General features: G+C 51.9%; 1 protein-coding gene across 9 annotated transcripts in view; it reads left to right on the top strand.

Moving 5' to 3' along the window:
* Positions 1 to 27,613, top strand: part of NMNAT2 (nicotinamide nucleotide adenylyltransferase 2) — a 200,319-nt gene that overhangs the window by 163,936 nt on the left and 8,770 nt on the right. For all 9 annotated transcript variants that reach the window (XM_084977959.1, XM_021063806.2, XM_084977956.1 and 6 more), the window contains 7 exons: positions 2,052 to 2,140; positions 2,934 to 3,001; positions 5,154 to 5,232; positions 8,710 to 8,836; positions 10,390 to 10,470; positions 11,551 to 11,595; positions 15,864 to 15,940. In XM_084977959.1, coding sequence (XP_084834085.1) covers positions 2,964 to 3,001; positions 5,154 to 5,232; positions 8,710 to 8,836; positions 10,390 to 10,470; positions 11,551 to 11,595; positions 15,864 to 15,940 — 447 coding nt within the window. In that variant the 5' untranslated portion in view covers positions 2,052 to 2,140; positions 2,934 to 2,963. The remainder of the gene's footprint in view (positions 1 to 2,051; positions 2,141 to 2,933; positions 3,002 to 5,153; positions 5,233 to 8,709; positions 8,837 to 10,389; positions 10,471 to 11,550; positions 11,596 to 15,863; positions 15,941 to 27,613) is intronic.

Here is a 27,613-nt window from a genome sequence, read left to right as displayed (position 1 = left end):
GGAGGAAGCTTCAATACAAACTGCTAAGTGAAAGAAGTAAAAAGCTCAGTGGTTCCCAGCAGTCAGGAGGAGGGAGAGGGATGACTAGGTAGACCACACAGTGGACTTTGAGGGCGGAGAAAGCATTTTCTATGAAACTATAACGTGGACACATATCATTATGCATTTATCCAAACCCACAGAACTGTACAACACAAAGAGTGAATCTTAAAGTGTGGTCTATAGTTAATAATAACATGTCCGTATGGGCACCTCAAATGTAATGAATACGCCACACTAATGCAAGGTAGTAATAAGAGGGGAAATGGGAGGGGGGGTTGGAAGTGAGTACATAAAACTCTACGTGGTATCTGCTCAATTGTTCTTCGAACCTAAAACTGGGCTTTAAAAAATGAAGTTTATTATTTTTTTAAACTCTAAGAGATTTCACATTGGGTTCACAGTGGATTACGACTCCAGCTGCAGCAGTTCTGGTCGTGGAGGAGGTACAGGTTTGATCCCCAGCTGGGCACAGTGCATTAAGGATCCAGTGTTGCCACAGCTGTGGTATAGGTTGCAGCTGTGGCGGCAGTTCAATCCCTGGCCCAGAACTTGCATGTGCCGTGGGTGCTGTCATTAAAAAAATAATTTAGGAGTTCTCATCGTGGCGCAGTAGTTAACGAATCTGACTAGGAACCATGAGGTTGCAAGTTCGATCCCTGTCCTGGCTCAGTGGGTTAAGGATCTGGCGTTGCTGTGAGCTGTGGTGTAGGTCGAAGACACGGCTCGGATTCCGCGTTGCTGTGGCTCTGTCGTAGGCCGTGGGCTACAGCTCCAATTAGGCCCCTAGCCTGGGAACCTCCATATGCCGCAGGTGCGGCCCTAGAAAAGACAAAAAAAAAAAAAAAAAATTAAAAAAAAATTTTAAAGTAGGAGTTCCGTTGTGGCGCAGCAGAAACAAATCCTACTAGTAACCATGATGTTTCGGGTTCTATCCCTGGCACCGCTCAGCGGGTTAAGGATCCAGTGTTGCCCTGAGCTGTGGTGTAGGTCGCAGGCGAAGCTCAGATCCTGCATTGCTGTGGCTGTGGTGTTGGCCAGCAGCTGCAGCTCTGATTGGACCTCTAGCCTAGGAACTTGCATATGCCACTGGTGCAGCCCTAAAAAGCCAAAAAAAAATTAAATTAAATTAATAAAAAAATTTAAAAATTAAAATTCTCTCTCTTGATGAGAATTATTTTTAAGTTTAAAGAGCTACATCAAGATAATCCTGTGTAAATTACACAGCTAGCCTTGCCACCCAAGCCCCTTTTCCCTTGTAGAATACACCAGCTGCACAGTAAGTCCACACCGCCTTCCCTCAGCCATATAAGCTCAGGGCCTCTTGGATTTATACAGTGAACCCCCTTGGAAGTAAGAACCTTCATTCCTTCCTTGTTTGCTGAATATTCGCATGAAAATGAAATGGGGCTTGTCTGATAAATTTGAAAAGGCAACATCCCAAATTTTTTTCAGCAGGAAAAAAAAAAGAAAATTTTCTGCGGCTGAACTTTGCTCAGCCAACTGTAATGATGGTTTTCTGGTCCGATGTTAATTCTCTCTAATTATGAAGGCGCCCCTTTAAATTTGTTTTGGTGATTTTCCTCTTCCGAGTAGCTAGACGAGGCAATCAGCTCCCCTTTCATATTATGGGAAGGCATCTTCTTTTTTCTTTTTAAAAAATTAGTCCTCCACGTTGGCATGTCTGGTCGTGATCCTGGTGGTAAATTCCAGTCTGTTGCTCTATGTATTGGCTTTGCTTGCAAGGTGCTTGTTTTAAGACTCTCTACGCTTATCAGGAGGACCTTTAAACCTGGATTAATCCCCCGGAGTTCTAAATCCTTTTGCCTTGGGGGCTGAAATCTGGTTCCTTAACCTTTTGAATCACCAACGTTTGCTTTGAAAGTTGGCAATTTTCTGTTTAAATGGCAGGAGAGATGGGAACTAAGCCTTACAGAGCTGAGCACATTGATTTCAGTTATCACCTTTAATCCATGCCTCTTCATAATGTGCGGTTTTCTTTTCTTAATTAGAAAGAGCCAGGGATTATCTGCACAAAACCGGAAGGTTTATTGTCATTGGCGGGATTGTCTCTCCTGTCCACGACTCCTATGGAAAACAGGTGGGTCCTCTTCTGCCCCCCTCTTCCGTGGCCCCCCTTCCTGAGGGCTCCCCTGGTATAATACTGCCCCACTGCCATTGCTCTTAGGATTCCTGGAAACACAAAATAGCCAGGAACAGGTGTCCTGCTTCCCGTCTCTGGACCACAGTCTGACCTGAGTGGATCAGGTCAGATGGGTGGGTGTGGGCAGCAGCTGGGAGAAACAGCTGCCCGCGACCTGGCCCAGTTGGAACTGATTAAAAGAAGAGCAGGCACACCTGCTGAGGGCCAAATGCGACCTGGCGACTCATTATGGGCTAGGCACTCTTTCCTGGGATTTTAGAAGAAAAAGACCTATCCCTCTTATAATCTGATTTAGAATTCATTTCCCTGCCCCTCCATCCCTGCTGCACATCTCAGACCACGTAGAAGCTCTCCTGGTCCTTCCTCTCCTCCCCCAGGTCCAACTTGGTGGGTTCTGGGGACGTCACCAGCCAGACTGAGCCGTGAGACAAGGCAGCACTTGCCAAGTTAAGTCTCATGCCTGTGCTGGGCGAACACTGGCTGCTCGGTCAGTTCGAGGCTCACTTGTGGCCCTGTTGGGGGTACACTGCACACACCTTCTAACTCCCGCCCCCCGCCCCCTGCCCTTCCATGGCTGTGTGTGGCAGATGGACACGAAGAGGGCTCACACCTCATTCTCTGTCACCACTGAACAACGCTGCATTTTTATAGTGGGGTGGCTTGGGATGAAGACTTGGGGAGGCTGTGGGGTCACAGCGAACCTCCCAACCACTGCTCTGTTGCTTCCCAGGGCCTTGTGTCAAGCCGGCACCGTCTCATCATGTGTCAGCTGGCCGTCCAGAACTCCGATTGGATCAGGTAGGGCTGGCCCCATGAGGCCAGAGGTGGGTGGCCCTGCTCCCTGGGGATGGGTGGAAAAAAGGAAGAGTCCCCACAGCAATTTGGACCCCACAGGAGATGGGGGGTAGATATTAGCCCCACACAGGCAATAATTACGTAAACATTCTGGGGTGGCCCAACTGATGACTTTATTTTTTAACCAAGCTATGGAGCCCATGAAACTGAAGAGAGGACTTTCAGGGTTTCATCTGCTCTGGCACTTTTGAATTCAGGGGTACACGCCGAGCTTCCAAACACGTCTTTGGGACTGGGGTGAGGCAGGGCCAGAAAATGAGAAGTACCCTTCCCCTCCATCCCTGCTCACTTCCCTGAGCTCTTGCTACCTTTCAGGGAGTGTCCCCTGGCCTGGGCTCTTCCCTGTTCCTGAACTCAGGCTCCCTAGGGTGCACAGAGGTGCGGGGCGAGCCCGCGCTGGCCGCCTTTCCTTCCAATGGTCCCTGCACAGTCCTCTCGCTGAGATGGCAAACGCCTTCATCCGTCCTCCGTTAGCCGCTGGGCTTGTGGTGTAATTAAAGCAAGCTTCCACTAATTATGCTAATTGTGCTCCCCCAAGCTCCTACGGTTATAATTTGCATAAGAAGATGACGGTTAAAAAAAAATAAGGGCACACCATTTGTACTGTAATTTCCCCCCATGGAAAAATAAGCAGCACCTAGAGGTTTCCATGAAAGGAGAGAAATGAAGGGCAGTTGACCTCAGAATGAGGGCTGCAGAGAGTGAGCGGAGACAAGATGGGGTGGGCGGAAATGAGGGCAGCGAAGGAAAGCAACAACAACAATGAAATTGTGATCCGGGCCGTCCGTGTGCAGGGATTTGTGTGAGCAGCCTTGCCCTGTACAGACCTCTCGTCCCCCACCCCCGACTTAGACGTCAGCTAGGGAGACGGCTCGGAGGAAGGCAAGGAGCTTGAGGGCCAACAGCGCATCTGTGATCCAGTCAGGGGAGACGTGAAGCCCCTCGCACTGCACCTCATGACCTCAGGATCTCAGGGGACAAGGGGACCAGTCAGGACATTCTGGGCAGGAGACTGTTACTGCTTGTATGTGACTAGAAGCTTCTCAAATAACTCCCTCATTCAGTCAACAAATCCTTACTGAACACTCACGGCCTGCCCTGCCCTGCCCTTCTCCAGGCACTGGGACAGCCAGAATCTCGAGAATTGAGGCTTGGAGCTAGCTTTAGAGATAGGGGCTGGGCACACTGGGGCCTGTTTAGCCAGGGCAGGTGTCTGCTCATCTCAAGGGGGGAGAGTGGTCAGGAATCTTCGGGGAACCAGGCCCAGGGCAAGCTGGGTCTCGAAGGGTTCTTAGTTTGTGAGCTCTCCGCTCTGGGAACTTTCGGTGTGCTGCGTGATGGGAGGTGGGCAGGGAGCGTTCAGCTGCTAAGAACATGTTTGAGAAACATCCCAGTTTAGCAGCTCATTAAGTTGGCAGTTAAGCCCGAGTGCTCTATCAGTCTGGCGCTGGATCCCTGCTCACTTTCCATCCTGGAAGTGCAGCAGGTGTGGGCCAGTCTTCCGGGCCGTGCCTTGGGGTCTGGCTGTCGTGATCACCTCCATGCCCACAGAGCGCCCCACTGCACAGGGAGGTGGACACATGCAGATTCCCCAGGGCAGGTAACTGCAGTCACCACTGGATGAGGGCCTGGCTCATTGAATTCTTATCACAATCCCGTAAGGTCCAGAGAGTTCCCGTTTTGCAGGTGAGAATCAGAGCAAGATGCTATACTAGTCCCCTTGGATATAAAACACATTGACCCCTTCTCATAACCCCACAAGAGAGCTATTATTCTCAGTTCTGTTTTACAGATGGGAATGTGAGCACCAAAGGTCAGCTAACCTTCCCCAAAAACCCCACAGTTGGGAAGATCAGGTGCTGGGATTAACCCTGGCCGGTCTGGTACCAGCATCTGTTCACGTGACCCTCTGTCATACTCCTCTCATTTTGCAGAGGGGAAACCGAGGGGCAGGAAGGTGATCTGAGCCCATGTTGTATCCGATTCGAGATCTAAGTCCACGGTATGACCAGGTCTGCTAAGCTTGTTGAGCGCTGTGTCCGTAAGGATAGAGTGTGAGAATGGAAACCAAGGGAAACATCTTTCTGATTGTCAGGGTGGACCCGTGGGAGTGCTACCAGGACACCTGGCAGACCACCTGCAGCGTTCTCGAACACCATCGGGACCTCATGAAGGTGAGCTGGGCCCAACAGCCCACAGAAGCCGGGCAGGCCAGGCAAAGGGTGTCTCCTGCTTCTTGGCCATTAGTGGCGGAGGCCAGGCTCTGAGCAGCACCCAGGAGGGCAGTGACTTAGGAACCCAGAGCAGCACCAGAGGCTGCTCCCTGCCTGGATGTGACCTGGGGACAGTTTTCATCTTCTGGCAGTGAGTTTGAGGTGGGCTTAAGATCACAGCTGGAAAACTTTGGAAAGTGAGGAGAGAAGGAGGACCAGACAAAGAAAGTCAGGAGGAGAGGGGGCGCTGGGCAGAGGAACCAGCATCCAGGTCCTCCTGCCGCACATCTTGGAGACCCAGCGGTCCTCTCACTGCAGCTTATCACGCTGGGACTGGAGTGCTTCTGACCCACGGGCATCGCCGTCATGAGAACATTCCTCCTCACGAGAGCCCGAGGGGAGTTCCCATCATGGCTCAGTGGTTAACAAATCCGACTTGGAACCATGAGGTTGCGGGTTCGGTCCCTGGCCTCACTCAGTGGGTGAAGGATCCAGCGTTGCCATGAGCTGTGGTGTAGGTCGCAGACGCGGCTCAGATCCGGCGTTGCTGTGGCTGTGGTGTGGGCCGGCAGCTATGTTGATCTTTGTCTGGGGCTGGGGAGGGCTCAGCATCAGGCTCAGCAGAGGTGAGGAGGATGGATTGCTCTGATTCGACCCCTAGCCTGGGAATCTCCATATGCTGCGGGTGTGGCTCTAATAAGACAAAAAAAAAAAAAAAAATGTCTGCGGGCAGATGGTGTTCTGAGCCTCGTTTTATCTGTGGGTAAGAGGAAGCACCGAGAGGTGAATTGGGGTCTCTGAGGACACAGTGACTGCCTAGTCCACACAAGGGGTGCCCGGGGCTGGCAGCAGGAGGCAGTGACAGAGGAGCTGGCTGCTGGGTAAGCACAGGTTCCACACCAGCCAGCAGCACCGGCCGCATGTGCAGAAAGCAGCCTTCGCAGATCAATACCAACCCATCGACTCCCACCCAGACAGGATGAAAAGCCCGGCCCACCGAGACAGGCTGCAGTCCCTCCTCCTCCCTCCGCTGAGCCTGATGCTGAGCCCTCCCCAGCCCCCGGCAGAGATCAAAATGGCATCTTCGGGACACAGGGAGCGCCTCCCTCCCACCTGCGTTTGCCGTCAGAGGGCCTGTCAGAATCTTCTCCTTGGAGGGCTCTCAGCAGCCCCAGAGCCCCCACACTCCACCAGCTGTGCACAGTGCTTTATTTCAACAGTGCTGGATCTTGGGGGCTCCAGGCCACCCAGGAAGTCAAGAGCAAGGGCAGTAGAAAGGACTGGCTGGCTGCGGCTTCACCTGTTAAGTTCCTTCCCCGTGGAATTGAAGAAATCCCATCCCCCTTCTTTCTGCTTTCAGAACCCTTCACACACATCCTGAGTCTGTCCTGGGCCCCCTGGAAAGGACTCTGACATAGAGTGGCGCTGACCTGCTCCTCTGGGCTGGTCTGAACAGCAGCAGTGATCAAAGACCTCTCCTCTTGCTGTATAAGGATGTATCGGTCAGGACAGGCTAAGATAGGCCAACATCCTTCACATCTCAGTGGCTTCACATGAGTGAATTTCTCACACTACATGTCAGCTGGGGACGCGGCTGGGGACCAGCGCTCCTTCTGCTCACCCAGGAGCTGCAGGCTGCACGATGGAAGGGAGGAACCAGGGGCCCTGCAGGCAGGCCTGAGCCCTGGCTATACCAGCCAGGAAGCCTGGCTGCTGTTTCTGCTGTCTAGATGTCTGGGCTTCTCGAACCCTCCCTCTGTTACTCATGCCCAGAGGCAGGAGTCTGGGCCAGTGATGCTTGGCTGGGGCCGCAGCTGTTGCGGTCATGGTCATAGACCTGCAGATAATGTCAGTCATGATGCACTTTGGAGTGGGAGCTTGGAGCTGCCTGTCTCCCCAGTCCCAGCATCAGGCCTGTGTTCCTGCGTGGAAAGCAAACCTCTTGGGGGGGGAGGAGAGAGACGCGGGAATGGATAGGTGATACAGGCTTTTGAGAACATGGGAGCACGTGGGGGCAGAGTGGAGCAGGTGGCTAGCACTGTTCTCCTCCAGCACCAAACAGGTCCAATGGGACGAATGATGCACACGCTGCAGGAGGAAGAAAGTCCTCAGTTACCACACCAGTTATTTGATGGGCATGTGGCATTTTCTTTCCTGGAGGTGAAATCATAATAAAAAAGAGGCAGACTGTCCCCTCCACTCCACTGGCTGCAGCTGGGCGGAGACTCCCACAAAGCCGGCTGAGAAGACCCCCGTGGTCCCCGACCTCAGCTGGCCCCCAGATGTGGCCGGATGCTGTCGTGACCATCTCCTGTCAGGAATACTGCAGCAGTGACAGGTCACCCCACAAGAGGGAATGCCTGCCCTTCCAGGGCTTGGGAGGACTCACACGCTGCTCTGGCTGCGGGATTGCGGGTGGAAGATGTCTTGGAGGGTGACCTCAGCCCTGGGACTTGGGGACCCTCTGGCAGCCAGACTCAGTAATGCGGAAAGGGTGATGGTTGGCTTTCAGGGAAGGGACCTTGAATAAGCAAGGGCTCTGGGAAGCTAAACAGATTGAAAATTCATCCTTTGTTTCTCTCTCCCACCCACTCAGGCAAAGGGGCGGGGGTTGCTTCTGGGTCAGCTGTGAAGAATGCTGCGTTATCAGTTCTGTGTTTTCTGTGGCCCTAGAGAGAAGCAGCGGGCCAGATAACACGGGACAATGGATAATACACATAGAATTTCCGTTTGGCTCTGGAATGTGCATTCACACTGTGAGCAGGCGCAAGAGTGCCCAGAACCCCGCCCCCCCTTCCTGCAGCACAAACACATCCTGCTCTGCCTGGCACCACTCCCGGCCTGGCCCTGCCATTGGCATCTCTGGCCTGGAGAGGTGGCAGGTGGTGATAGCGCCTGGTGTTTGTATGACCTTTCCCAAGCTTGTACAGCCCTTTTGCAGACATGACCTCATTTGAGCCCCATGAAGCAAGGGGGGGTGGAGGGGCAGGTATGCATGATCCGCAGGAGGTCACAACGTGTACAAAGTTCCTGCTACATGCCGGATGCACTAGAGGCACTCGGTGTGTGTTCGCTTGGGTAATCTTGCCGCAACCCAGAAAGGCAGCTCTGTTCCCTCTGTGTGTCAGGTTCCTGAATGGAGATTCAGGGGCAGTTAAGTAGCTATCCAAGGTCACACAGCCAGAGGGGGGCAGAGCTCAAACTCGAACCCAAGTCTGTGCATCAACACATCCCGTGCTTTTTCCCATTGAGCTCTCTTGCCTCCTGCCAGCCTCGTGTGGTCGTGGGACAGCTGGGTCTAGAACCCACCCCAGTCCTCTTTCGCAGCTCCAGGACACCTCACGATGGTGGACAAGCAGATGAGCATTTGGCAATAACTGGGAAACGCTTGCGTAAGTCACTTGGCTAATGTCACCGACTCTGCCCTTCTTCCCCTAGCGGGTGACTGGCTGCATCCTCTCCAATGTTAACACACCCTCCATGACACCTGTCATCGGACAGCCCCAGAATGAGACCTCCCAGCCCATTTACCAGAACAGCAATGTGCCCACCAAGCCCACGGCAGGTAAGGAAACGTTGCTATAGAACAGTGGTCCTCAAGCTTCAGAATTGCCTGGATGGCTTGTTCAAATCCAGATCGCTAAATGCCACCCCAGAATTTGATTCAGTGGGGCTAGGAGGAAAAGAATTTGCGCTTTTAAAAAGGTGACGCTGATGCTCTGGTCCAGGGACTGTACTTTGGGAACTCTTAATATAGAGCATCAGAGAGAAAGAGCCGCAGTGAAAGAGACAGGGACAGAGACAGAGAGAGAGACGGGGTGATGGTGCGCATTTTACGTAAATGTGGTTGCCTTAACCGGGGATCGAAGCTGCAAAGGGGGAGTTTTCTCTGCCTTTTCCAAGGGGTTGAGGATCTTGCCCAGGGTCACAGAGCAGGGATGTAGCGGGGCCAGGAGTCAAACCCAGGCACTCTGTAGCCAGAGCCCCACACCTCAGCCATCCCTTTGGTGACAAAGAGCAGCACCGCCCCAACACTTAGCCAACAGCTAGTACTATATGCTTGCACGGTGCTCAGTGCTTTACAGGGGTTTTCATTTAATGCAGTACTTCTGTGATGTAGATACTCTAGTCTTGTTTACAAAGGGAAAACAGCTTCAGAGAAGGTAAGTGATTTGCTTAAGGTCACACAGCTCAGGAGTAGAAGAGCCAGAGTTCATGTTTAGAACTGTCTGATTCCAAGGTCCATGTTCTAGGATTTTCTTCTAGGCCAATTTGCAAGAGACAGATCCTAGTATTACTTTTCAATCCTAGAGACCATGAGCTGTTTTGTGATCAGTCTGTCATAAATAGGGTAATTCATAAGGAAGAGCCAGAATTGCATAGTTTGCATACAGCTCTATGTGGGGCCTGAGAAAAAATTTCTGGATTAGAGCCCAGAGAGATCACTGAAAACCAGATCCCCCTCAGCCAAAGTAGGATGTCTGATTATTCTAAAGACCATCTGCATGGGAAAGAAGGCCTTCGCCCAGCAGAAATTATTCTGAGTTCCTTGCCACAGGCCGAGTCTCCGTGGATTTGGGCATTAGTGTTTCATGTTGGGAGTGGCTGAGAAAAAGCCCACGGTATTTAAAAAAAAAAAAAAAAAAAAAAGTGCAAACAGAGCACATGTCCATTAAATGGAAAATACACTACAGCATATTTACAACTTTTGTTACATAGACCAATCTGCATAACACATATAATAAAAATAGAAGAAAAATACTAAGTGAATGCTTTAGTGGTGATTATCTCTAGCCGTGGAATAATGGGTGCTTTTTATTTTCCTTTATATATATATGTTCCCCTTCCATATTTTCCAATTTTTCAATAGTGTAATAAACACGATTAGAAAATAGATTCCCATCTAGGGCTCAGAATGCTTATGCCTTGGACCGTGGATGCGGAGAGGGAGTTGGGGCTGTCAGGTTTCTGTTCTTTCTCTCTGTCCTCCTCCTGCCTCCCCCGCCCCAACCCCCGCCCCTCCAGAGCAGCTACATTGATTCCAGCGGCCCAAACTCAGGGCTGAGGGGAGTGTGAGTTGTGAGTGGTTCCCCCTCTGTCCCTTGCTCTCTCTCATAGCCAAGATCCTGGGAAAGGTGGGTGAGAGCCTAAGCCGGATCTGCTGTGTCCGCCCGCCGGTGGAGCGCTTCACCTTTGTGGGTAAGGATGCAAGGACTTTCTTGACCAATCCTGCCTCTTTTCTTTCCCTCCTCCCTTCATCCATTCAGCAGATGCTCCCGGCCCCAGCACCTGCTGCTGTGGGATAAGCATCTATAGAGCCATGGTTGAGAGGAAACAGAGGATGTTCAGGACCTCGGGGCCAAGCCGTTAGGGGAGCCCAGAGGCACAGTCATCCTGGCCCCGGGGCACCTGGAGACTTCCTGTACTCCTCTCCTCTCCTGGGCTATGCTGGTCCTCCCCTCTATAGAGTGTGTCCACAGAGGTCTCAGGGGCCCAGCATCCCCCACCCCGGGCCCTCCCAGCTCTGGCAGGGTCAGTACTCCTGCTGAGAGGCTAAGAACCCACAAGCCCTTTCCTTTGCTGCACCCTGAGGACCCAACATGGATGAGAGCATCTGAGAACATCTGTCTCTGGAGCTCTTTCCCATACAAACCCCAAATCCCACCCAGCAGAAGAGCTGAAAGCCCAACCCTCATTCATTTGACTCTTGGGGGGTGTCTTCTGCCTTTCCTGAGATTTCCAGCTTCCAACCTTGAAAAGGAACTAAGAGGGATGTTGAGGAGACAGGGAGGCAGGGGGCCAAGCTGGCATCTCTGTGGTTCTGTGCACCCTTAGAGCACACGGCAAAGCCTGGGTCTTGCGTCTTCCCCAGGCTCTGCATTCTGCCACGTGAAAAGTCTCAGCGTGCTTTGAACCAGGTAATGCTAACCAAGAGAGAGCCACCTCCTTGTGACTCTACGAGCTGTCTCCCTAGGTTTGAGAACGTTGCTCTTGTGACCACCCTCCCCCGAATACAGAAAGAAACAGAAGGCGCTCAGCATGAGCACCTGTGTGTCTGTCATTGGCTGCCCAGCCAGGCTGTTGAATTCTGAAAGTCCCAGGAAAGTGAAGCCTCCCCCCAGCGCCTGAGGAGATGCCCCCCCTCCATTTTAAGCTGGACCATGCTCCCCATTTATGCTACTCAGACGCCCCTACTTCCACCCCACACCCCACCCCGTGTTCTCCCTCTGCCAGGAAGTTGGTTCCCTGATGCTTCTGCGTTTCCCCTTTCCTCCCTAGACGAGAACGCCAATCTGGGCACGGTGATGCGGTACGAGGAGATCGGTGAGTAGGGCTGGGAAGGGGGGACGTTTGGAGCCACCTACCTCCACCATGGGCAAAGTGGGGGAGGGGAGAGGCTTGAACGCCCTGCGTGGAAGGACGACTAATCAATCATTCTTCCCCAGCCAAGATCAGAGTCTTAGTTATCTCCCCTTTGACATCTAACTGGATTCAGGCAGGTTCCCAGGAGGTAGGGCTGGATCCGTTGGCAATTTTCCCTTCAGAACTTCTCCATCATCCAAAAGACATGGGAGCTGAGTTCACTGCCAGCCAGAGAGACTCTTCTTCGGCCCACAACACTGGGCCCACAGTGGACGAGCTCGCCTGCCTTCCTAACCAGGGGATTCCAGGGCGTGGAGGACGAGCAGGAGAGGGGGGCAGAAAGCCATCCATAGCCTACCCCCACCCCCGGAGACAGAGCAGGTGGAGGGTGGTTACACGGAACCCACGGAAGTGAGCTGAGTTCAGGGCAACCCCAAGAAGCAAACCGGAAAACGGATCATTCCAAGGTTCCAGAGTAGTCTAGGGTTACGCGTGTCTGTGGCCGGTGGAGGTCAGACAGCGAGAGCGTGAAGTCAATGCAGGTCCAGGTGACAAGGAGGGTTGGCGACAACTGGAATGCTTGAAGGATGAGAGGCAGCCTGGTGTCCAGCAGACATGCTCTGTTTTCAGCTTGAGCTACAGAGATACTCCAGGCCTCCCCCTCACACCCCGGATTCCCTTGTCAGCGGGTGGAAGCGTGGGGCTGCACCTGAGCACCAGCTTCTCCCAGGAGGCCCAGCAGATGTGATGTCATTTCAAGGGACATCAGGTCTTATCCTCCAATCCAGGTTTAGGGGTGCCCCTGAGTCAGCTCATACAGGTTTGCTGGGACCATTTATAAAATGTTTAGGAATTTTCCCAGTTGGTTGTTAAATGTGGCCAATACCAAACATTAAATTATATTAAGTAGCAGTTAAATGCATTTGTACTAAAAACAAAGGTGGGAGTTCCTGTCGTGGCGCAGTGGTTAACGAACCCGACTAGGAACCATGAGGTTGCAGGTTCGGTCCCTGCCCTTGCTCAGTGGGTTAACGATCTGGCGTTGCCGTGAGCTGTGGTGCAGGTTGCAGACGCGGCTCGGATCCCGCGTTGCTGTGGCTGTGGCATAGGCCGGTGGCTACAGCTCCAATTCGACCCCTAGCCTGGGAACCTCCATATGCCATGGGAGCAGCCCAAAGAAATAGCAAAAAAAAAAAAAAAAAAAAAAGACAAAAAAAAAAAAAAAAAAAAAACCAAAGGTAATAAGTACTCAAAACTCTTCACTTCCCAGTTCTTTCATGACATTTTAATAGCCTTTATTTATGAGCACATCGCTGTCTGAAGGCCACAGGAAAGGCACCTGCCTTTCTGGATGCTCCCCAGAGCTGGCTGGAGCATCTCACACCAAACACTCCCAAACCCCGCACTCCCCCTTCCACACCTGGCAGGGACGACCTTCCTGGGGAGTGGGGTGGCAAGGGGTCTGGACCAGCAGAGCTCAGAGCAGTCTTTAGATTTTGAACTATATTCCAATGTACGTTTTCCTCCCATGCCTTGTTCCAGAAAGAATGCATTGTGGCCAGGCTTCAGCTGTGACTTTGTTCATCTTCTAGCACCCGAGGCCAGAGTCTCAGGCTGTCCTGCCCTAGGGAGTTCCCCCTCGTACCAAGAGGCAGTGTGATGAGTGTTGGCGTGGCCAGTCTCCCAGGGCTCTTGTACACCAACCCACTGCAGCCTTGTGAGGGGCGGGCTAGTCTCGGCCCCATCTTACTCCTCTTTCAGAGAAGGGAAATCTGGGTGACCACAGCTGTCTGGGTCCGTGCCCTGGCGGGGTACAGGTGGTGACTGCCTGAGTGTGCGGTGGAGCTGTAAAGGGCCTGGGGCCGGAGGCTTCTCATAACCAGGATTCCTGGGAGGAGAGGGCAATAGGAGAGCACTGATTCTGGCTGAAGCCCTGGATCCTGAGCTGGGGAAGGAGGCGGGACCCAAAGTGGAAGGAGCTGCTAGCCTGCGGACCACTGGGCTACGAGACCCTCTGGCTCACACATCCTTTTTGAAATCCCCTTGCATGCTTCACAAGAAGGAAAAAGCCATTTCTCCTAGTTCGGTTAGCATCTATGGCTCCGTGTCCACCTTCTTAACCAGCTGACTGCGCCCAGGTCCTGCTCCAGACCCAAGGCTAGTGGACTGAAAGTGTGCACCTCAGTTTCTGATGATAAACGGGGGAAACCACTGCTGCCCTCCAGTGGCCATGTGTGGGATCTCAAGCCCTGCTAGGGCCTCTGGTCTGTGACATCCATCTGTTCCAGTCCTGCAAGAAAAGGTGGAAACCCCACGCTTTAACTTGCTCTGCTTTGGCTTTAAAGATAATCCTACATTATACTCGAGTGAGAAAGTGAATCTCCGGCTTGGGAAATAGAAAAGAGATTTACTTCCATGACTGAGAGCAGACTTTCTTAACCTTGGCACTGTTGACACGGAGAGATCAGATAATCCTGTGGGGTGGGGGCTGCAGTGTAGACTGTCCATCAGCTTTCGTGCCTTCTAGGTATGCAATGCCTGTAGCACAGCCCCTCCATCCAGTCTTGACAGCCTGAAATGTCTCCAGACACGGCCAAATTCTGGAGACAAAACTGCCCTCAGTTGAAAACCCCTGAGGTGGAAAGAGCTGAGGACCAGCCCACCCTCTGGACACGGCCGCCCGCAGTTACAGAGCTTTAGCCTTTCAATCGAGAGCTGACCTGGAACCCTGGGTAGCTCCACGCAGGAGATAGGGAACAGCAGGATCTCAGAACAAGCTCGTCCTGGCTCATCTCAGCTGCCTAAGGCTGGCTCATCCCCACAGGTGGCAGAACATAGAGGGAGGCAGGCACCAGGGACCAGGGCAAGCCCTTCACCTGGGGCCTCCACGCTGCAAGAGCAAGGGCCACCATTGCCATTCCTGGACTGCCATCCCAAAGCACCCAGGAGGCTCTTAGCCAGTCTGCCCAGGTTCCCTCTGTGGCCGGCGTATCTTCAATACATTCTGAGCACCTACTGTGTGCAGGTCACCCTGCCAGACCCTGTAGATACAAAGATCAATTAAGGTCCCTGGACAACAGATCCTTAGATGATAGTGTGACTGGGGGCGGGGGGGGGGGGGGAGAACAGAGAGGCTGCAAGAAAATGTAGGCATTAAGATCCCGGTGCTCCATGGGGCTCTCTGAGGATGGGCTGCCCAGAGCTGGAATGATGAGACACTGGCACAGTCTGCTGCCAGCCCAACAGCCTGCACTGAGCCACAGCTGGGGCAAGTTCACCCTCTGACAGTCCTTGTCTGGCCCTGAGCCAGCTGCAGGATCCCAGGAAGGCACAGCTGTCAGCCATCTCTCTGTCTTTGGAAGGCTCAGAGCAGGGCTGGCTTGCTATTTCCGATGAGATACCCACAGTCACAGCCTCTCGATGGGCCAGGGATGCCTGGGGATTAAAGACATCACCTGATTCACACCCCAGATGGAGGTCTCTCCCGCTCTGGTGCCAAAAATCCCAGGATTCTTTTTCCCTCTGTTGCTCAGGTTTCAGGGCCCGAGTCAGTTTGCTGCCTGTTTTAAATAACAGTGGCCTCACTGGGATAATTCAGAGTGGGTTTAATGAGGGAAGAGAAACAACCAACAAGCAGGAAGTGTGCCAGGGCGTCAGGAAAGTGGCGAGGCAGGGGGGCAGCCTTGCTTCTCAAGCCCTTGGCCGGGGACAGTGGCCATGTAAAGACAGGACATCTATGAACTCAGCTAGCCCATGAATTGAGGGTGCCCTCCTGTCCCCATCACGTCGGCCCTTGTGACAGGGGCCAAGCTCCAGATAATGCACAGCAGCAGAGAAGCCAAACTCTGCAGGCACTTGGGTTTGATATGGAGCGAAAGAGGCCCCTGGACCTTAGAGAAGGCACGTAGCTGGTTCAGTCTCTGAGTGACCAACCATCCCCGTTTAGCAGGGAAACCTGTCCTGAAAACCCCAGAGCACCAGCAAACCTGGAAGTTCGTCTCCCTCCGTGTTCTGTTCTCCCTGAATGAGCTCCCCCTGTGGGAACAGGGCGGTCTGTAAATGAGCCTGGGGGGAGGGGAGAGCAAAGGTTTCAGGCTGCAGCGGTGCCTGGAAGAACTGGGCTTTGGAGCCCTAGGATGGGACCCTTTGTGTTCATGGGGGAAGCAGGCTGAGACTTGAATGTTCCCCAGGCCCCACTGACTCCCTTTGCAAATGTTTCCCCTCCTCAGAGCTGCGGATCTTGCTGCTGTGTGGCAGTGACCTTCTGGAGTCCTTCTGCATCCCAGGGCTCTGGAACGAGGCAGATGTGAGTAGCCAGAGCTGGGGAAGGATGGGGAGGGGGCCCGTGGTCTTCCCTCCGCATACAGCCTCCCTTCCCCCCTGAATCTCCCCTCTTCTCTGAGCTCCCAGGAGGGCAATCCATTCACGTGCTGATGGAAGAAAATTCTCACCTACCCCAAGCTTTATCTCCTACTGTATTTTTAACTCCCTCCTCCTCAGGCTTGCTCAGTAAAGCCCCTGGGAAAAGGCAATCTCAGCCCCAGAATAGCTTCTCCGAGTAGTGCTTGGGGTTGGGGGGGGGGGGGAGAATTTTTTTAAAGCCTTTGCTCTTTTGAAATTAGTGTGTGTTTTGTTTTCCTTTGATGCTTTTGAAGAGGTGGTAAATACTACCCTCGAATTCCCTTAACAAGAGAAAACGGGTCAAGAGGGGAGAAGTTAATGGCAGAAGGTCAGTGGGATCTTTCTGGCAATTGGCTTGGGGTTGAGGGAACCAGGAAGTGAAACCTATACCATTTAGCACCTCAATGGACATCTTTTGTTACCAGAGCTGGCTGGGATGGTCTTTAGCGAATTCATAAATTACCCGCCAGGCATACATTCATTTTGGCTTCTTTCATTAATTCACTCATCTGATGGCCGGAGATAATGCTAGCTCCCAAGCCCATAGCCCTGTGAGAGGTGGAGTCTTAGGACACATATTCTAGACCTAGTACTTCTTGATTAACTTGCTGTGTGTGAGCAGTTCTAGATCTAGTACTTTTTTTTAAATTACTTACTGAGCGATCCCATGCAAATCACTCAACTCCTTTGAGCCTTGGTTGTTTTTAAAAATCTGTAGAATGTTCTTTGTGGCATTCTGAGATTTTAAAGAAATACACAATCCTCTCCCTGCCCTCATGCGTTACATGGCAAAGCGTCTGCATGTGAAATGTTTTCGTGTACATATATGTCTCTGAAGAGAGAAAAAAGGAGAGGATCAAACTCAAGATTCTAGTTCTACTCCGGAGTTCCCACTGTGGTGCAGTGGGTTAAGAACTTGACTGCAGTGGCTTGGGTCACTGTGGAGGCCTGGGTTCCATCCCTAGCCTGGCGCAGTGGGTCAAAGGATCCGGCATTGCCGTGGCTGTGATGTAGGTCCCCAGCTGGGGGACTTCCATATGTCGCCAAGTGGGACCATTAAAAAAAAAAACCCACACAGCTGATGACAGAATATTTTCTGAGAATCATTTTTTCCAGTCTCTAAAATGGGCATCATAATGATGCAGGAAGGGGGAGCCCTTCCAGGACCCAGGAATGGACTCTTGTCTAACACTCAGAAATGAATTGTCCAGGGAGACACATGTGCTGATAAAGCAAAAGACTTTACTGGGCAAGGGCACCCGCGCAGCGAGCAGCAGGGTCAGGGAGCCCGGGCGAATGGCTCTGCCACGTGGCTCGCAGTCTCGGGTCTTATGGGAATGGGGTTAGTTTCCATTTGTCTCTGGCCAGTCGTCTTGCTCGGCCGGTACTTGGTCGGCTCAAGGTCCTTCCTGGCGGTATGCGCGCTTCTCAGCCAGGATGGAGTCCAGCGCCAAGGATCCCAGGCGGCTGGGCATCTCCCCCCTCCTATGGGCCCCTCTTGAATTCTCCCAGTTGGTTTTGGGGGGCAGCCCCCTGTTCCTTACCGGGGCTTCTGTTGTAAGACAACTCATACAAGTGGTTATTAGTATTGTGTCTGGCCAAGGTGGGGGTTTCAGTCAGGGATCCCCTAACAACAACAGGACGCATCACAGCGAGTTTGGGGAGAATGAGATGAGACTGTCCGTGTAACGTGCCCAGCCTAGCACTTAACACACAGTGACAAACAACTGTTCGGCCCGGTGAATTTACCGAAGCAGACACGCAGATAAACACGTCGGTGTTCGGGGCGAAGGCCGTAAATGCCGCCACGTGGTGGGATCATCAAGACAGACGGAGGGGTCCAGGGAAGCGAGTGACCCTGTGTGGTCCTTTGGTCTCCACCCGGACAATTTCCTGCAGGTGGAACATTAAACCTCCTTTCAGTTCTGGATGAAGTGGCTTAATTAACTTTTACTTTCCTCTCTGCTGCACAAGTTGCTTTGAGAGTAAAAGGTAATGCAGGCAACGTTCTGTACAAGGTTTCAGCAAATCTCTTTTGGGAATCCAGGCAAATCCAGGCAGTGGCCTGAGGCCCCGTCCCAGGCTGCCCTGGCAGCCTGGCAGGGATCTGGAGCAAGGAAGGCGGTGGGGCCGAAGCCTGAAGGGCTGATTCATGAGCAGGACGTTTCGAGGGTCTCTTAAGTGTGGCATGTGGTGTGTTTCTCTCAAGGGTAGACCCGTCTTGGTGGAGCCTGAAACTGACACAGGTGGGGGCCCTTGCAGCATGGCCAGTCCCTCTGCCTTCCTCCCTGTGAGGCAGCTGACTGCAGGGCCTCTAACTGCTCTCCGCAGCGGCTGCTCCTGACCTTGTCTGACATTTAGAGACCAGATCACCCCTCTTCCGGTTGGTCCCTGGTGCTGAAATGACTTGGTTACAACAAAATTTCAGAAACCGATAGCTGTTGACTTCCTAGGGACCGGGCAGTGGAGGTAGAGTGAGACCCTCCCCCAGCCCACCCTGTTCCCACCTGACCCATCACCCTGGAGATCAGAGCACCCAGCCTGGCTCCTCCCGAGGCACAAGAGTTCCAGACCGGCAGGGACCTCACATCTGTCCTAATCAGGATGCTGAGAATTCCAGTCCACACCACAGGCAGCAAGGGGGGGTCTGGATGAAAGAGACCCTCGGGCTCACTCCAGAGGATTTTCTAGACCCTTGAGCTCTACCTCCCCACCCCCCACCCAGCCAGTCTCTCAGTTCCCTGATTCAACCCACCACAAACCCGTGGGGTCCTTAGACATCGGAGGTGGAGGCAAAAAAATCAAGGAGCTGCTTCCTTACGTAACAGGTGTGAATCGCAGGCCGCAGCAGAGGTGTGCCAGAAATAACACGTTTAATTTATTTCAATCAAATGAAAACTCAGCTCCAACTCACTGTCCCATAGGGATCATGGGTTACTCACAAACAAAACCTGAGGCTCTTGTGGGCTCTGAACAGGAACATCAGGGCCTTTGTGGTCCTCAGAGGTGGGTGGCACTTGATCCAGGCCCACCTGGGTCTGTGACTCCTGGCTGATCCGGAAGCCCTCCGGGCACCCCACCCGCTGTGATCCTGGCCCCATTTTCTTCTGAGGCTTTGCCCTCAGGGTGCTGTCTGGGAGGGAGGGGGTGCAAGCTGAACCTCTTCGTTTTATTCTGAAATAAAATACTCTATTCCCTATTTTCTCTCCCCTCCTCGGGACATCTAGGGAACGCTCTTCAGTGTTTGATGCCTTTGACCTCAAAACAGTCTGTTTTCTGCCCTGCAAATTCCTCTCATAAAGGGTCTGCTTGTCTGCCAGAACTAGGTGAGGATTGGGCAAAGATGGGTGTGAGGAGCAGGAAACTAGCTAGTAACTCAGTGATTTATCCCACTGTCCTTACTGGGGGATGGGTTGGTGCTCAGGGTTTGGACGAGGAAGGTCTTTCTTTCCAGACTGGTACAGGGTAAGCCCTGATGACTTCATAGAAAGTTCTGCCCTCTGGAGTTTGCCTGGAAGTGGCTCGTTTTGGGGATCTCAGTTCCTAATCGTGGGATTACCAGAGATGAGGTCTGTGAGACCCGCTTCTGTTCCAGGTTTCATTCATCCATTCAACTCTTTATCAGAAACAAACATTTCTTTGTTTTACCTGATGTCCCAGGTGATATGTGCTGAGCCTGAAGCCCTGAATCCGCCAGCCATGGGACAGGAGGGTGGGGGAAGAGTCAAGTTTCCTGAAGATGCCCCAGGCCCTTGCTGCTCACCCCTGTCTCCCCTGGCCTCTCTAGAGTCCTCAGAAACAAAGCAGGAGAGAAGCCACAGTGTAAACAGGTCTGGGGAGAAATAGGAGGCTCTCCACCCAGGCTGGGAAGCAGCTGGGACAGTCTGTTCTACAACACGGCAGCCAAGGCCTCTTTCAGCACAGTCACAAACTCCCCACTGCGTCAGCCTTGCTCTTGCTTTTGCCCTGGACGCCGGAACCTAGGCTCTTCATCCAGAAATCGAATTACGCAACTAGAGGAACCGCCCAAACACATCCCTTGGGCATTTCCTAATAGACGCAAAGATCCTTTAGCCCATAGTGAGGTCTGACCTTCTCTGGCCAATGACATATCCCTTCCCCGTACATGCCACCAGGAGAAAATTCCATACGTGTTCATCACATTTCTCTCCAAGGAATACAAAAGAGCTGCTTGTATGGCCTGGCAGTTGGCATTTTCATTCTTGATTCCTGAGAGAAAGAAAAGATCCAGGTTCTTGGACCAGCCTTTGGAGATCAGGACTCAGTCCCTCTAGCCCAACCCATCCCAGACTTTTTATTAGAACTAGTCTTCCCCCAGGAGACCTGCTCTTTGCTGTGCTGCGTCCTGACAGCCGCAGGTATCCAGTCATAGACCAGGATCTGTGGGAAATCAAGGCCGGAGCCTAAGGGGTCATCCATCCAAGGACAGGTCTGTGAAGCAGGAAATGCCTATGCTCACTCCTCTCCCCCAAGCAAAACCCATCATCTAAGGATCTTACACTGCCAGCTGCTTGTCTGTTGTGTTATGATGGAAGGCAGCCTGGCAAATTAATTCTGCTTCAAGCATCCTTTCCTTCAATCAATCTTTGAGCTAATACTGAGTGCCCAAATCCTTGAGGCACTTGCAATCTAAAAGTATTTTACTTTTAGAGTTCCCTGGTAGCCTAGTGGTTAAGGATCCAGCATTTGTCACAGCTGTGGCGTTGGGTTTGATCCCTGGCTTGGGAACTTCTGCATGCTGTGGGCACACTACCCCCTGCCCCAAATCTCACTCTTTATTCTATTAGTTCTTTATAGTCCATGAAATAAAACACATGCAAAGTTTAGAAGACTTCTTGAACCTAGTAAACACTCGATAAATATTGGCTGTTATTTATTCATTGATTTTAAAATATTTATTAAAGGATTCTCCTTGTGACATAGCGGGTTAAGGATCTGGCATTGCCACTGCAGCGGCTCAGGTCACTGCCATGGCATGGGTTCCATCCCTGGCCCAGGAATTTCCACATGCCTCAGGTGCGGCCCCCCCAAAATATTTATTGAGTACTTGCCTTGTGCCCATCCGTGTTCTAGGGATGGAGGAACAAAGAAAACAAAATAGACAAAGTTCCCGACCATTGCGCCCTTTGCTTTCTAGTCGGGGAGACAGACAATAATAACACTTTGCTTGTTTCCCGTGGATTATCTTGGTTAGCCCCCAGCATACTCATACAGTTATGGAAGCCATGGTGCACATGGATTGTGACTTGTCTAAGACTACTTAACTATTGAACAGCCGGGCAGGACTTGGCTCACGTTCAGATTCCTAATCCAGACAAGTCAGATGAGTGGGACGTGGGACGAATGACGTGTCATTCACAGCAGGCGCAAAAGGAGGGGGGAGCACTTGCGCTGGGCTTTCAGTGATCTGCAGGGATTGAATCGCGTGTGTTCAAAGAGACGTGTTCTGGGCATTGAGAGAAGCGGTGAAAGAGCCAGTGGTGGGAAGAAGACCTTTTGGGGAGATGGTTCTGGTTGGTTGATATAGAAGGTTTATCTTGGTCTTTATCTGGGAAGCTTTTGACTTTTCAGCAAGCAGGCAAAATCATTCAGTTTAATGATTACATGTATCAGTGGCTTGAAGATGGTGTTTGCATTTTAAATGGTCAGTATGTAACTCAAAGGAATGAACACCTAAAGGTGGACCCTTAGGGACCAGAAATGGACCAATGAGGAAATGGTTTTTTCCTTTTTATTATATATTTTTTTTCTTTTGTGCTTCTCAAAGCCCAACATTTCACAGGCTGGCTCTAATTGGCTGTATTCTACATTTTTCCAGCCAACCAGGCATGGGCTAACTGCTTCCTACATCCACCAGTTATGGGAAAACAACCAAAGAAAATAAACAGAGGAAGAGCCTGGGGCACTAGCCACTCCAGAAGAAATCCCAGAGCTCCAGGACAAATGGAGCAAAGACAAACATTTGGTTTTTCAGGCTCAGATGGTTTCCATCAGACAGCCCAGCCCCAGCCAGGAAGCCCGATGGACACTTCCACCCCGCGGATTTACGCCCCCGCACTGATAAGCCTGATGCCGCATTTCCAGCTCAGGGGAAGGAGGCTTAGCCCCCCACCAGGGCTGATAATGGTTCTCGTGTGAAAGGCACTGTTGGTTTGGTTTTCAGACATTTGACTTGAGTCTGGAATCCCTTGCCTTCCCACACCCCCAGGCACATTGGAAATGGGAGCGGGGTTGATTTCCTCTGGGAAACCCCTCTGAAGGATTGTTCATTTATCTGCACCAAGAGAGCCAACCTGGAAATGCGTGCCCTCTGCCCCGCCTTCCCTCCAGGGAGGAGCAGGGGTCAGAACCAGGGCGGAGGAGTCTTTCCTGAAGTGGGTGGAGCTTATTCCCAAGCCCCTCGCCTAGGGTGTGGCTTCTGTGGGGCTCCTGGCATCTTTTTCAATTTACTCAGAAGCTCACAAAATTATATCCTCTAGGGGGCGACGCAGAGTAATGAACCGAGGACCCGGCTCACGTTAAGCCTGGAGAAAAAAATAAGATAGAATATATTTTCAAACTGAAAAAGTTTCAAGTCACTAAAATGGGACTTTTAAGAGGACTTAGAAGAGGCATGATATGGCAGTAAGAGCCTTTAAAATGGACCAGAGTGGGTTCAAATTCACTTACTAGCTATGAAGCTTGGACGAGTTACTAAATCTCACTAAGTCGTGGTTTCCCCATCTATGAAATGAGAACCCAAGCAGGTATCTCAAAAGATAGTTTTGGTGAGGACTTAATGTACTAATAAATAATACTTCACTGTACCTAGTGCACAGCAGGTACCTTAACAAATGTTGCTCCCCCTTCCTCTGAGTCCCCTGTTTATCCTTGAATATCCTATCTGGAGAAGAAGCACAAGTGGGTCAGAGTAGGTCATGTCCTGTACCTGGGGAAGAGAGGACTATTTGGGGGAGATGGTTAGGATTCTAAACGCTCATTTCAGAATGATTCTGCAGAAAGTCTTACCAGGTAGACTTACCTGGGTAAGTCCATGTCAATTGGATCCTGTTGCTCGTGGAAGTCAAGCCCTCTGTTTAGAAAATTCTAATGGCTTCTCTTTGCATTTGGAATGAAACCCCAGCTTGCTTTTTTTTTTTTTTTTAATGGCCACACACACGACATATGGATGTTCTTAGGCCAGGGATTGAACCCAAGCCCCAGCTGAGACCTATGTGGCAGCTGCGGCAACACCAAATCCTTTAATCCATTGTTCTGGGCTGGGGATCAAACTCATGCTGCTGCAGTAACCCTGGCCACTGCAGCTGGGTTCTTAACCCACTGCACCAGAGCAGGAACTCCAGAACTCCATCTTCATCAGGATCTGGTGCTTCTCCACTTCTCCTGCCTCTCTGTGCTCCAGTTCCACCTGGTTTCTTTATCTGAGCTGTGTTCCCCACCTCAGGGCCTAGGCACTAGCTGTGGCCTCACCAGGAATAATACCCTTCCCCCAGGTATCCCTATGTCTGTCCCCTTCCTGTCATTTAGGTTTCAACTTAAAAGTTATTTTGTTTTCCATTCAATACTGTACTTAGCTCCACCTGATGTTTTCTTATTTACATATTTATGTATGATCTCTCCAGACTGGAAGGCAAGCTCCATGGGCACACTAAATTGTCTAATTGGGCAACTGTAGGGCGTGCCTGGTTCACCATAGACACTCAACCAGTTTGCTGAATGAGAAAATGTAAGGGTACCTGGGAACAGTGGCTGGAGGAGCTCATTGTCCACCGTGACATGGGGCCCAAACTCTTGCCGGTTACCCAGGAAACAGTAGCCACTACCAGATATTAGCCACTTAACGGTAATGTGCCCTTAGCCTTCAGAGCAGTACAGTTGAAATAATTAATCATTTGTTTAATGTCTCCCATTCCATAGTGATTGATCCAGGAGATGAATACATGTCTGTCTTGCTCAGCCCCGTGTCCCTGGTGCCCAGGAAAGTGCCTGGCTAAGACCTCGGGGCGTCCTCCCACCCAAAGCATCCCTGAAACCCATCAGGGCAGGTCTGGAGGGATGATGGCAACTCCACTTTCCTTCTGAGAGGTTTGCCGCCCTGTGGCCATGAGTGTTCTCTCTCCCAAGGCCAGGCGGCTTCCTGCTTCGACATGCCTCATATCCTTTCCTCAGATTCCCCACATTTGGGGAAGCAAGGTCTGCCCCTCCCACTTCCTCCCCCATCCCTCTCCCTGCCTGGCTGGAGAGCCTGTGACCAGAAGATGAAAAGATAAGATCAAAGCCCTGCCTGGGAGCAGGAAGTTGAAGCAGGATGAATGTCACAGACCCCACCTCTGAGACACAACCCAGACCAGAGCTACATGGAGAGGCCACTGTCTACTTGCTGTAGGGGGAGAAGATTGTACCCCGATCCTGCTCACTGTCATGTGGCAGAATGAGGTCACGTGGGAGGGTCACCATCGGGAGAGGGACTTGCCGGTCAGGAAGGCTCTGTTGTCCTGACCCCTCACTCAACACCCCCCCCACCCCCTCCCGCCCCCCGCAAGACAAGACCTGCTGAGAAGTCCTTGTGAGGATGCAGGAGGTGCTGGGCCCCTCGTGCTGGCATAAGAGCTCCATCCCCGGGGCCTGGGTGCACTCCTGTGGGCTCCCTGGGCAGGAAGACCTTGAGAAACCCTGTGCGTCCTGGGGTCAGAGGTCCATGCTCTTCACTCCCTCTCCCCAGGGCACGGGGGTGGGGGGGATGCACCCTCATTTATGCTGAATCCCCAGAGGTGCTCCTCCCAGGACTCTCTCATTGAGACTTCGTCCCAAACCAAGCCAGGGCATTAGCAGTGTAGGTAACTGCCAATATGGGTTTTGTGTGTTTGTTTTGTTTTGCTTTTTAGGGCCGCCCCCGAGGCATATGGAAGTTCACACAGCATTCCCTGCCCTGGTGAAGCTTACCTTTATAGGGGAGGGAGAAATAGACAAAAATATGATTAAATAAGGAAAATGTACAAGATGTTAGAGATAAATGCTGTGGAGAAATACAGAGCTCAGAGGGAGGCGGGCGGTGGAGGGTACGGGGAGGGGCGGGTGACCAGAGACGCTCTCACTCAGAAGGTGGTATTTAAGTGAAGGGTTTTGAGCCCAGGAGCAACATAATTTGACTGATATTTTCACATTATCGGTCTGGCTGCTGACTGAAAAAGGCTAGAGAGACAGAGAGACCAGGGCAATCCAAGCGAGAGCGGGTGGAGATGAGGCAGTTTTCTGTTTGCTGCGGACTTGGTGGTTTAAAACCACACCATTGATTCTCTCTCGCTTCTGGAAGCCAGGAGTCCGAATAGGGTTCACTGGGTCAATGCTAAGCTTTTCTCAGGGTCGTATTCACTCCAGAGGCTCCCGGGGCTGGGGTGGGGGGCGGTCTCTTTCCTTGCCTTTTCCAGCATCTAGAGCTGCCCTGGGTGCTGGCCTTGGCCCCTTCTTCTGCCTTCGAGGGCAAGAGTGTAGCATCTTCTCTTCTCCATCTTCACATCGTCTCTCTCCTATGTTAAATCTCCCTGGCCTTCCTGTAAGGACACTCGGTATTATGTTAGGCCCAACCCAGATTAACCAGGATGAGCCCAGGATCGTTAGTTTAATCACATCAGCAAAGTCTCTCCTTTTTTTTTCTTTTTTCTTTTTTTTGGCCTTTTTGCCTTTTCTAGGGCTGTTCCCACAGCATATGGAGGTTCCCAGGCTAGGGGTTGAATTGGAGCTGTAGCCACCAGCCCACGCCAGAGCCACAGCAATGCGGGATCAGAGCCGCATCTGTGACTTACACCACAGCTCACAGCAATGCCGGATCCTCAAACCACTGAGCAAGGCCAGGGATCAAACCTGCAACCCCATGGTTCCTAGTCAGATTCGTTAACCACTGAGCCACGACAGGAACTCCTGCAAAGTCTCTTTTCTCCATAAACTAACATTCATAGGTTCCAGGGATTAGGGCTGGGGTGTTTGGGGGCCTTTATTGAACCCAGCAGAGCAGGCTTGGGCCAGGGTACAAGTGGTAGCAATGTTGAGAAGTGAGCAGATTCTTTGTTTGTTTGTTTGTTTAATGGCCGTACCCATGGCATATGGAAGTTCCCAGGCCAGGGGTTGAATCCAAGTCACAGCTGTGGCAACACCTGATCCTTTTAACCCACTGCACTGGGCTAAGGATTGAACCCCGCACTTTGCAGCAAACCAAGCCTCTGCAGTCGGATTCTTAACCCACTGCACTAGTGTGGGACCCCCACAAGTGAGCAGATTCTTGGATGTGTTTTGAAGACCATGTCAATGGGGTTGCTTTATGGATCGAATGTGGGCTACGAGGAATGTGGGCTACGAGAGAAAGGAATCAGGAATACACAAAGGCTTTGGCCTGAGCAATGTAGGATGAAAGTTTCCCTCAGTGAAATGATCAAGACTGTAGGGAAAACTTCTTGATGTGTGTGGGGTTGGTGGCAGAGGAGGCTGCTTGCTTGCGTGCGTGCTTGATCCAAGCCAGAGAGTTCAGGAGCTCCTGAACATGTTAGGGTTGAGATGGCTCATCCAGTGGGCATGTTGAAAAGGCCACCGGGTATGAGTCTGAAGTTCAGGAGAGAAGGCTACCCTGGCGAGGGAAATTTGGGAGCCTTCCACGTATCTGTAAAGCTTTGAAATTGAAGGAAATCATTACAGGTGCAAGTGTCGGTAGAAAAGAAAAGAGGTCCAGGAACTGAGCCTGGGGGACTCCAGGCATTCAGACTGGGGAGATGAGAAGGCCCCAGCACAGGGAGACCCCAAAAGAGCAGTTGGTGTGGTAAGAGGACAACCAGAAGAGGGTGGATTCTGGAGCTCACATAGAGACAGGAGATGGGGTGGGTGGGCAGGGCCCCTAAGCCCCTGGAGAGAGCTGGGCACCTATGGCACTGAGGGCACCTCCTCCCACCCCCAAATGCTTTCCAGCATGAAAATCAAGCCCCTGCCCTTGGGTCTGGCCAAAGGAGCAGAAAAGGTCTGCACTTTCTGGGCGATACCCCTGCAGAGATGCCGCACAGATGTGGTGCAGCTGTGTGTCTTGTCTCCTAGACTCATCTCCTTCGTCCCATCTGAGATTCCCAGGGGGCAAGTCTGTCACCTGTTTCTGGAAAAGGAATCTATCTCAAGCAGTGAGGTCTCCAGCTGCCTGCCACCCACTGAGCAGCCGGCTCTGTTATTGGGTGCTCAGATCACTAGTTCCTGAGTAGAAAGCAGCAGCTGCACTAATGTCACCCGTAGGGCCGTCCCTGCGAGGCCTGACCGCCGTTCTGAGCCACTGTTTTCATGCTTTAACCGGAATGCTCACTTTAAATAGCCCCGTTATTCAATGCATCATCACATACGAATCATCCATCAAATCCTCGGAATCAAACTGAATTCAGGTCCTATGCTATGCAGTTGTAACCAGATATCTCAAAATACCTAGATAGCCAAGCAGTTGAGGAATCTCCATGCCTGCCAGCATGGATGGATTCTCTTCTCTTCCTTTCCCCTCCACTCCCCTTCCCTTTCCTTCCCTTTCTCCTCCCTT

Source organism: Sus scrofa, chromosome 9 (assembly GCF_054392235.1).
Source record: "Sus scrofa isolate SSC_HxYL_T2T_F1_AM1 chromosome 9, Sscrofa_HxYL_maternal_Yorkshire_Landrace_v2.0, whole genome shotgun sequence".
In the NCBI taxonomy this organism is placed as follows: domain Eukaryota; kingdom Metazoa; phylum Chordata; class Mammalia; order Artiodactyla; family Suidae; genus Sus; species Sus scrofa.
This window is presented reverse-complemented; position numbering and strand designations above follow the sequence as displayed.